Raw genomic sequence first — 11,033 nt, 5'->3', positions numbered from 1 at the left:
ATCGCTGCCAGTGGCTTGTTGTGTTGGGCTTAAAAAAAAAATCAAACAGTCCAGGCGGAGAAGAATATTATTTCCAGGAGAGCTGAGATCCCCATTTCCTGCCTTCTCGCCCTCGGTTCGCATTCCTTTGGCTGCCTTTTAAGGGAGAAAGGAGCCCCTTTGCAGCTGGACGGCGGCGAGGGAAGCTGCCTTCGTCACGGCCGAGCCGGAGCCGGAGGAAGAGCAGCGGGGCTGCGGGATTTGGCAGCGCTCCATCTGGATGGCGAAGGCCGGTCCTGAAATTCGGAGCTAGCAGCTCCTGCTCACCCAGAACAATGGGGAAGCTTTATTTTTTTTTTTTTTGTCCCCCCCTTGCCAGCTCCCCCCACCGCAGCTGGAGATGACCCACCCAGTGCCGGCTGGGCTACATGCGCCGATGTAAAGGGAGCTGCAGCCTGGGTTTGGTGGGCTCAGGCAGGGCTGGATCAAGGCTAATCAATCCTTTATCTCCTGGGTTTTTTCAAAATGGATTTGCTTTGTCCAAACAGAGGAGCAGCGGTTCCCAGCACTGCACCGAGCTGATCCAAAAAGCCACTCAGCCAGCACGGCAGGACCCCAGCGCCCAGCTCACGCCCAGTGCCTCCTCCTCTCAAAACATTGGGAGTTTTGTATGAAAACCACTAACTAAACAAAATATGCTGAAAAGCAGAGCTCTGGGGAAGGCTGAAGTTTTCTGGATGGGGTTGAGGTGAGGGTTTTCCTGGCATTGCTGCCTTGCACCGGGGTGTCTCCTGCACTTGTAATCGGCTCGAGTCACCGCAGATCTTACGCTCTCTCAAGAAGAGAGGAATCCCGGTTGTGTTAAGACTTCTCCTTCCCTCCAGTTTTAAGGAATGGGAGATGGTGGCCTTTTTTTTGGCTGCCTTCATATGCCCCCCAATGCTCTCCCAGCCCTCCTCTGCTGCACCGCTAAGAGTTCTGTGGTGGGGTTTGAGTCCCTTTTCTTCTGCCTCTCCTTCCCCTCCGCAATTTCTGCCCGGTTTCTCCTGCAGAGAGAAATCCCCCAAACCTCTGCCAGCGGGGCTGAACCAGGGCCGTTCCCGCTGTGAGCTGTAAGTCAGAGACAGCCGTTGGAGGGAGACCTCCTTGTCCCAGGAGATGTCATTCTCCCTGGGAGAACCTCGTTATCCGAGGGAAATGATGCTGCCCTTCCCACCGGAGAGCAGCTGGCTGATTCCCAGCGAGCCGGGTGGGAAATCCTGGCTAAGAAGCATGGCTGAAAGGAGCCCTTGCTCATGCAGGGGTGTCTTAGCGTCAACGGGGAGCAGATGGGGACCACGGCATTTGTCTCCACTTATCCAACACGTCAGCTTAGCTGCAGTACCAAAGCTGGTGTGACCCAGCTGAGATGGTCGGGGCTGGTGCGTGGGAGGTCGGAGACAGCCTGCGTAGCCCAGCTGCTTGCCTGGCTCCTGCGGAGAGGGTTTCTGATGTGGCTTTGTTCTGGAGTAACTGGAAATTGCCTTTCATGACAGTCATTTGTCTTTGAGCCGTTGGGTACAGCAAGCACGTTCTGCTTTCTGCTTGGCTAGCTAAAGAGATGAGTGTGTAATGGAAGAAATTACGTGCTTGTAAACGTTTTCTCAACTTCAGACTGCTCGGTTAGATCTGGGCTGCTGTCTTCTCGCTTGCTTCATGAGCAGCAACAACGACTCAGTCTTTCACATGAGTGGTTCTGAGTGTTGGAGTAAAGACCCCGTTCGTGCAGCATCGCTTACCTGGTGAGGTGCCCAAACGTTTCCATCGCACTCTCCTCCCATGCAGTATTTTGTGGCCGACTTTTGCAGCTGAATGTATTGCACGGGATTGAAGAAAAAAATCCTTCATCTGGAGAGAAACACGACGGGTTATTTGCACCGCCTAACTTCAGGCTCCTTTCTCAGCTGCTTCTTTTGGGAAAACCGAACCGGCAATTGGGAAGCGGCTCCTTCCAAAGGCTCTCAGGACTTTCCACCTGTTCTGTAGAGCAGCCACTTCGCTCCCTCCTTGAGTGCAGCCACCAATGTAAGGTACAAATGAAATCTATTAGCTGTCTAATTGAAGCTCCCAGAGGAGCTTAAAGAAGAAGAACTTAATTAACCAGGCTGGAGCCTGGGCAGAAACGCAATGTTCCCTTCCTAAGTGCCTAATAACCAGGAGGGTTGGTGCCTTCTCCTTTCAAACACTGGGTGCAGAATGTTTTCAATTAGTCCTTTCAGTGGGAAAAAAAATGGATTTCTAGCTAAAAATAACCCACCCTCCCTACCTTAGAAAATCTTGCTTGCTGTAATTTAAAAACCATTCAAGTTAGGTCAGCTTCCCAAGGAGGGCAGGATGGCTGCTGCCTTCTCCTCTTTGCAGAAAGCACTCTCCAGCTAGACTTCATTTTCCCGAAGGTTTAACGTGCCAGCTGTGAAATGAGGATAATCCTTGCTTTGGCTAGGGAATAAGCTCCTCGAGGTCAGACTGCCTGTGTAGCACCTGTGGTATGGGAGACCTGGGTCTTGACTCCAGGTTTTCCAGGACCGCGGAGGAGAAGGCTTCCTTACCTCTGTGTAATGTAACCACCTCGTGGTTTTTTTCCCCCCTCTAGGTCTCTGGAAGTTCGTTATTTCACATATGGGATCCTCTTTGGCTGCGGCAGCTCCTTCGCCTTCCAGCCCTCGCTGGTCATCCTTGGTCACTACTTCAAGCGCCGCCTTGGCTTGGCCAACGGCATCGTGGCCGGCGGCAGCTGCCTCATCTCCGTGCCGCTCCCGTTCTTCCTGAAGATGGTCGGGAAGGCCATTGGGCTGGCGCATACTTTCCAAGTACTCAGTGCCTTAATGCTCATCCAGATATTCTTGTCCCTGACCTATCGGCCCATCTTGCCACCTTCTTGTGACTCTCAGCACGATGGGCAGGACAAGCTGGGCAGCCGGAGCATGCGGCAGCAGTGCTGGTCCCAGACGCGCAAGTATTTCAACTTGAGGGTTTTCCGGAGAAAGACCTATCGGATTTGGGCCTTTGGGATCGCTACTGCTGTCCTGGGATATCTCGTACCTTACATGAACCTGGTAAGAGCCTTGGCTGGGACTGGAAGGGGAGGGAGGTCCCTTTGCCCAGAGTGAAAGGGCTCCTCCGTGCAAGCGAGGAGGAGGTGGGAAGGTGGAGATGGGCAGCAGGGACAGAGCCACCAAAAGCCTTGAAGCTAAGAAACTGCTGCAGTCTTGTAAACAGGAATAGTGATGGGAGGAGACAGCTTTTTAATGGTCCTGTGTGTCCTCTGCACCAGGGTGGGCAGAGCGGTCGCTTCCGCGGCTCCCGAGGACAAGCATGGGTAGCAGGAGAGGAGGGGGCTGTTGGGTTTGGGGTGGGCGGAGGTGGTGTGTGCGCGTCAGCGTGGTGTGGACGTGAGGGTCCCACAACCACCCCCAAAGCCACGAACCCTCTGCGGGATGTCTTGTCCCTTTTTGGGATATGAGAGGGTTCATGTCCTTGCGTCCTTCCCTCCATCCTAGGTAAAATACGTGGAGAAGCGATTTCAAGAAACCAAAAAGGACTGGATCCTCCTGGTTTGCCTCGGAGCCATGTCAGGGCTGGGGCGCTTGGTTTCAGGCCGCATTGGCGACTGCATTCCCGGGCTGAAGAAGATTTACCTGCAGGTACGTTGCGTCCGACCCTCAGCATAGCTGCTGGCTAACAGTGGGGGTCAGGGGATAGCATCTCTACATCAGTATCGACACCGCTTAATAACTGTCAACCACAGATTGCAAATCCTTTACCGACCATTACCTGTCACCCTTGTCTGCTGTTAGGGAAGAAAATTTATTATAGAAAGGTGTACAGAGAAGTTGCACACTTGACCTGAGGTCTCGGTGTCCGTTCAGCAGTCAACCTCTGTGGTCCAACTCTTCCCAAACTGCTGGACATCCTCTCACCTTCTTGTTTTTTGAAAAACAAACTGCTGAAATCTAGCAGCTAATCCAGCAGCTAATCCTTCCTAAAGCTTCTTAAAAGGTTATTCTTAAGGGCCTCTTCGAGACGAGAGCAGAAGATGGGTGGCATCCAGAGGAGGGGGCGATGTCGTTGACCTGTTCATGGCACTTGCCACTGCCCATCCCCACCCACCCTGCACCCCAGTGACGTGCCCGCTTTTGTCTCCCCAGGTTGCGTCCTTCGTGCTGTTGGGCATCCTGTGCATGATGATCCCCCAGTGCCAAGGGTTCGAGGGCGTCATTGTCATCTGCCTCTTCCTCGGCCTTTGCGATGGTTTCTTCACCACCATCATGGCCCCCATCGCCTTCGAGCTGGTGGGGCCCATGCAGGCGTCCCAGGCCATAGGGTACCTCATGGGGCTGATGGCTGTGCCCATGACCGCGGGTACGCCGATAGCAGGTTGGTAGAGCCGCGGTGCCGGACCTGGACCCAGCTGTTGGGAGGGAGCAGATGCGTGTAGCGGCTTTCACCCGTGGTGATGTTTTGGCGTGAGACCAGACGTACGGTTTTCAATTTTCTGGCTTATCGTGTCACATGGGGGTGGAAGTCTGGGTGTAGCATCACTCCATGCTACGTCCTGGAGCATCTCGGGGCCTTTCTCCGGGCTGATGAAAGGTAACCAGCGGGGGAACAGTGAGAGCGACCCAAGATCACATTAACTGATTTCTCTTTGAAGCCGAGCTAAAAATTGGCAGATATTCTTTTTCTAAAAGCCCTTTTAGATATCTGGGGACCGATTGCTAATCGGTAAGTTCAGCCTCTGGATTGTTGAATCAAAGTTAGAGATGGAGACACCCGAGCCTCTGTCTTCCCAAGACTTGGGTATTGTTTAAGCGTAGTAATAACCGCAGCGTCCTTAACAGCGAGCAACTTTGCCAAAGCTGACCCTTGAACGGCAGAACGTCTGCATCAGCAATCGCTAAGCTAAAGCTGTATAAGCGCCTCTGATCTTTCCGCCTCTGGGAGCAGAATTCAGTTTAATGAAGGAACGTGGGGCTTGCAGACATCTCGCTGCTAGGGAGCTGCTGCAGGACCCCCTGCGTTGGGCTCGCTAGGCACAGGGCTGGGTGAAGGGGCTCATGTCGTGGACGTAAGCAAGTGTCTACGCAGGAGAAAACTCAGAGGGGATTTTTCCAGTTGCCGATAAATGGCGATGCATTATTCTCCAAGGATGCCCGGCTGTGTCAGAACTTGCCGAACTAACAAGTGCGGAACCTCATTGGTTTTTTAAGGGATCGGTTATTGTTTGTAACTGGCAGCATTTTCAGCTGACATCACCGTGTAGATAAAATATCTGTAAGCAAAGCAGGGCTTCCAGAGGGAGGCAATCTGCAGAGGAACAGCCACCACCCCTGCTTTTCCTATTACCTCCTGGCCGGCAAGGCGCTGGGAAGAGCCACCCGAAGCGTTTGGTTGTTTAACGCTGTCTCAGCTCGCATTCGGGATTGTTTGGGACGGGTCTGATTGTGTCCTGTTCTGGTTAAATAGGAAGGACGGCTGAGGCTTTCCTTCTTAGCTTCCTTGCGGCACAATGTTGGCTGCGCACATCCTTTAATCCGTAATGCATAAAAACGCCAAGGAATGCAATGGAAAAAAAAAAACCCCAAATCTCCCCAAATCTGGTGGTTGAAGCAAGCTGCAGCTCTCACTCGAGGGAGGAGACAAGTCGGTCGTTAGACTGACGCGGCTATAACCGTCATTGTTCTTCTCTTTCAGGATACCTCAACGATTATTTTGGGAATTACGACGCCGCCTTTTATTTTGCCGGAGTCCCCCCCATCATCGGCGGCTTGGTGCTCTCCGTCGTCCCGCTGGTCCATCAGAGGATGCTGAAGAAGCAGCGCCTGGATTCCGGCAAAGACAAGATGCTGGCCTCGGAGACGGTGGTGAACGGGGAGCTGCTGCCGGGCTGTCCTGCCTCCGAAGCACACATGTAACGCCTCCGCTCGCCGACACTGTCGCCACCAGCAGCCTCTCCATAGCCCAAGCACAGGCCCTTTTCTAGACGGACCATAATTCTCAATGACCGCAGATGCACTATGTTTGTAAAGGAGACAAAAAAAAACCACCGCCCACCAAAAGTTCTTCTAGTTAAAGGCTTTTAACTAGCAGAAACGCTCTTTTTCGGGACCGTTGTGATTTTAAAGCCGCCTTCTTTTTTTTTTCCTCTAACCATTTTTCTAAGAACTCTCACCAGGATTCAAACTTGATCGATCTCCCGCTCCTCTCCCCAGTTTTCTGTACGTCACGACAGAGGTTTACAGCTAATAAATGCCTTTTTAAAGCAGGCCACAGATGGAGCTTGTTGAACCTTGCAGCTGCCCATCCTTCTCCTCCGGTGTCACTCGGGTGTCACGTCCAAGCGAGACAGCCCCCTCCCCGTCCAGCGCCAGGGGCTGGTTCGGAGCCAGCAGATCTGGAGGAGGAAACGCTGCTTTAGTCCGATGCACAAACCAAATAAATGGTCGGCGAGTCCCGCTTTAATCTTCTTCTCTCCCACGCACCCAGGGAGCTGCAGCTGGGGCGATGGGGAGCTCGGCCGGCTCCGGTCCTGCCGCCCTCATCGAACAGAGCCACGCAAGAGCAGCCCCTTCCTGCAAAATATGCCTTAAAAATGCACGGACAAGACCAGCAAGGCCACTTTCCGCCTCCGTTTTCTCGCCCGGTGACTAATGATTGGGCTTTTGAGGTGCAGAAGAGAGGGGCAGCTCCCAGCGCAGCCCACGGCGAAAACCGTGGGCAAGCTGCCGTGACGGGCACTTCGGAGGCGTCGAGGCACGCAGGGTCGGGACAGAGCTCCATGTGTCATGGGTCCGCTCCCTGCCGGGAGGCGGCTTCCCTGTGCCCAGGGATGCGGGGATGCAGCCGGCTCGGGGCCCAGAGGCAGCCATGGAGGCGGGGATGCAGCTGGCTCCGGGCACAGGCTGCCACCGCTCTTTTTTGAGGCCAGACATGTATTATGCAGCAATAACCACGAGTCAGTCTTGGCAGGGGAAGCCCGGTGTTTCCGAAGGGTTTAAAAGCCCTGGCAGCGTTTAACTCGTAGCGCGTGCGTTGCCGCGCGGAGCCGGTGCAGGGTCAGTGCCGTCCCCGGGGGGAGAGGGAGAGAGCTCAAGAAAATAGCAGAGCCCGTGGGTACCCACCGCCCAGAGCGAAGGCGGAGCTCAGCCTTGCGTAGAAATTCATCATCTCCGGGCCGTCGCTAATGAGCGTGGCACGGTGCGAGGTGCCCCGGCGGGTCCCTGTGCAAATGAGGACCCGGGTACCTTTTCCTGGGAATAATAACCCAGGAGAGAGCAAGAAACAAAGCTCGCATTTATCCTGGCTGCAAAACCATCCTTCACTGGATTTTCATTTTATTCATCTGCCATTAAAAAAATGAGAAGCCTAAAGAGGGACGTGTGCCGTGGGAATCGTCCCTCGGTCCCCGGGCGAGTGTGGGGGTTTGTAACACCAAGACAAATCTTTGCTGTGGAAACTTGGTTTCGGTGGAGGCCCCCCTCCCGCGGGCAGCGGCGGGACCTTTGTATATAGGCTCCGGATCCTGCATGCCCCTCTGGCCCTGTTTTTAATCCACGTTGGCTAATGCATTGTAAGGTCTTGTGGTCTTGTGGCTCTTCTGTCCCCGTCCGAGCTGGACAATTAACTGGTGTGTTGTGACGTGTCTGTGTATGACTATAAAACGAGATGTCCGTTTGTCTTTTTCTTCGATATGCTTTTCTGTGGTTGTTATTACCCTTCGTTGCCCGTGTTGGATCGTCTGCTACGGCTCTGCCGACCCATCGCTTGGTTTAGGAAGCCCCAGGAGGAGCTGCACGGGGAGGCAGGGCGTGCATACACCCGTGCACGGGGGGCCGAACCCCGTGCCCTTGCCGCGGGGGGATCTGCCAGGCTTAGCCGAGGGCAGGGCAGTAAAGTGATGCTTTTCAGGCGGGAGCGTTGGCAGTGGGGCATCTTCAAAGCCGTCTGACAGCGGAAGGAAAGAAATACGTTGCATCGTAACTCCTTTTGTGAGTTTTGGGGCTTTTATTCACACCTGGGGTCAATGAAGTTCGTCAAATCTTATTTTTTGACCTTAATGCCCCCCAAAGGAGAGCTTATGAGGGATTTAAATTCAAGAAGTAGCTTCTTCAGACCAAGAAGAGGACGAGCAGAGCTGCCTCAAACCCACGTCTGGCCCGAGCGAGCGGCTGCACCGGTGACTGCACCCAGCTTTGCCTGAGACTTCGTGGTGGTAAAACCTCTCCGGCTCATGAGGTGGTTTATGGTTCAAATCCCAAAGTTCTACAGATTTCCACTTGCCTTAAATGCTCCACTTGCCTGCGAAGGTCTTTGCCCCGGGAGAAGCCTGCATTTGGTGCCATGGGTGCTTAACGCTGCGGCCGCATCGGACCAGCTCGGGAGCCAGCTCTCGTCCCAGAGGGATGGTGGTACCCACGTTCATCCCCCCGAAATTTTGGTCTTTGTCCACGGCTCTTATTATCTACTGTCTAGGAGATGTCGAGTGATGAGGTACATTCACAGGCCACCCCAGTTTGGTGGAAAGAATCCATCCCTCATCCCATCCCAGACCAATGTCTGGTACCAGCCTCCCAAACCCACCCTCGGCATCTTTGTCTGGTGGAGATCCTGCCCTTGGTCAAGAGGAGGGCAAATTCTGCGGCGGGGAAGGCACGTTTGAGCAACAGCGATGAAAGGTTCCCCTCGTCGGCAAACACGGACGAGGACGGGAAGGGCAAAGGTTGGAGTAGTCTGTCAACATAAAGGGGAGTATTTTGGGGTTTGTTTGTCAGCTAAATGCTGCTGCTGTGGCTCTAGTTTGTCCCTTGAGTATCGGGCAGCTTGCAAGAATTTTTGCAGACTCGTGGCATGTGAGAGGTGAGGTGGTAGCGATCTGAGCGCCTATAAACAGGGAAAAATTACATTGGTCTCCGAAACATCCTTTTAGCCTGTTGTAGTCTGGGGCTGTGACACCAGAGAGGTCCCTGCCTGTCACAAAAAGCTTCATCCTAAAATCCCTCCTGTTTCTTCCCATCGGGATCCGCTTGTCCTGGCCCCGCACACCCGTGGCCGCCTCTGGGCAGGCGAGGGCTGAGCGGGAGGCAGCGTTCACAGCGAAAACTACCTTTTACTCAGTTTTCTGATTAAAAAAAAAAAAAACTAAAACCAAACTTCTCCCTCCCCTGCGAGTGCCGGGCTGTGATTCCTGCCCCGCTCCCTTGCTCCGGGAGGGGAAGGTGGAGCCCCACACTCCTGGCTCGGGTGTTTTCGGGAGCCCGCGAGGGCACGGGAGCGGGTCGAGTCCCTCGGGGATGGGAAGGGGGTGGAAGGGAGCGGGAAGGGAGCAGCTTCGCTCCGTGCCCGGGGTGTTTGGAGAGCCGCAGGCGCGCGCGTAGCCTTATGTAAGTGTACAGCGAGCGCGGGACGTGTCCCGGCAGCGCCCTGCTCGGGGCTTGGCTGGGGCCGCCTTTCTAAATCTTTAGCTTGAGGGTGTTCAAAACCAAGTTGTTGTCTTTTCTTTTTTTTTTTTTTTTCTTTTTTTTCTTTTTTTTTTTGCTGCTACAGAGTGAGGCGCCGGGTTTAACTCCTCTCGCTCTGGCTGAGGGATGGAGCGGGACAGCCGAGCTGGAAGGGTTCAGGGGGTGGTTGAGTTTTTCAGCCTTTCAGGGCTGCCGCGGCCGTGGGAAGGCTGGCAGGGAGCTGCCCGGGAAGTGCCATGATTCACGGCTTAGAGCTTTTCTGAGCTGTGAAACAAAAGCTGGAACCATCTGCGTTGCAGCGTGCCCTGTCCTGAGGTCCTGCGGCCGGGGAGATGCACATTCCTAAGTCACATATAGCTGAAATTTTACAAATTCAGGCTCCTCGTTGGCTGGATTTGAGGTTTCCTAACACTTCCCTGCTGTGGAAGCTGTGGGAAGGCCACATCCTAATTGCCATCAAGGCTTGAGGGCTTTTGCAGGTCTGCTGCGGTACCGTGGAGTTTGGGGACCCCCACCCCAGTTTCAAGCTGGTTTGGCTCTGCCTCCCACCACCGTGGTGGTGGGGGCTGCCAGTTTGGCCACGCCGGCAGTCAAGGAGCTTCGTAACCCTCCGGGCTGAGCTGCCTGGTCCGGAGGAGCTGGGAGAAGGAGGTGGCCTGCAGTTGGGCAAGGACATTCCCGCCCTTCCGTGCGTGACGGTGCCCCGGGAGCATTTTGCACGGCGACGGAGGGTCTCTTTTGGCGTCGGTACGTTGGTGCTAAGAGCGATTTGCTCTGGGAAGTCTGATTTGGTGCTGAGGATCTCATCTGTGCTTGCTCAGATCACTCTGGTTCAACATCTCGGGAGGCTTAGGGTGGATTTTAACCCTGGCTGACATCTACATCTATATGTGGCCATACAGTCCTCAACCTGCATAAAGGTGAACTTGGACCAGATCCTCTGGACGCAGAGGGGGACAGATCCGGCTGAGACCCTCGCCATGCCTCCATCCTTCGCTGCAAACCGTTACCGGGTTTTCACGTGCTTCTGCACCCAACAGAGTTTTGTTTGGGGGTTACCTTGGTTATTTTAGCTTCAATAATTTTCATGCTGGCAGAGTTTGCTTCTCCTTATCCAGCTGGAAGCAGAAAACCGGAATGACTTTGAAAGCCCTGGCTCCTTTGCCAAGGCGAGCGGGGCAGCCCCTTCCCACCGCCTTTCTGCCGCGAAAACCCGCGCGTGGGCAGCTCTTTCGGGCGCTTTTGTTTAAATCTCAGCCGCCCTTTGGGGAGAATGATGTGATTAACCAGTGCTCCTCAAATATCCTCCAACGTCCTCTGCGTAACGCCGGTCGGGGACGGAGCTGGCACCGTAGAGGGGCTCCACCGGTAAGCAACGAACCGAAATAAAGCTGTTTCCCTTCTTTTCGAGAGCCCTGGGAAGGAAAGGAGAGGTGGGGATGGATGGAGCTGCCATCCCCGTGCAGCTCCGAGTGGGCTTTGCGGCTGAGCCCTGGGGGCGGCCGCAGGGGTGACCCTCCCCGTGGCTCCGGGTGCTTTATCAGCTTGGCACGGCGG

The 11,033-nt window shown here is 54.6% G+C and overlaps 1 protein-coding gene across 1 annotated transcript in view; it reads left to right on the top strand.

The window, feature by feature from the left end:
• Positions 1 to 5,933, top strand: part of SLC16A2 (solute carrier family 16, member 2 (thyroid hormone transporter)) — a gene marked incomplete at its 5' end in the record, with an annotated part of 7,561 nt that extends 1,628 nt beyond the window's left edge. Inside the window, 4 exons of the mRNA XM_009579338.1 lie at positions 2,612 to 3,074; positions 3,519 to 3,662; positions 4,167 to 4,395; positions 5,713 to 5,933. Of these exons, the coding sequence (XP_009577633.1) occupies positions 2,612 to 3,074; positions 3,519 to 3,662; positions 4,167 to 4,395; positions 5,713 to 5,933 (1,057 nt within the window). The remainder of the gene's footprint in view (positions 1 to 2,611; positions 3,075 to 3,518; positions 3,663 to 4,166; positions 4,396 to 5,712) is intronic.
• Between the last annotated feature and the right edge of the window lie 5,100 nt (positions 5,934 to 11,033).

Source organism: Fulmarus glacialis, unplaced genomic scaffold (assembly GCF_000690835.1).
Source record: "Fulmarus glacialis isolate BGI_N327 unplaced genomic scaffold, ASM69083v1 scaffold21066, whole genome shotgun sequence".
Classification (NCBI taxonomy): Eukaryota; Metazoa; Chordata; class Aves; order Procellariiformes; family Procellariidae; genus Fulmarus; species Fulmarus glacialis.
This window is presented reverse-complemented; position numbering and strand designations above follow the sequence as displayed.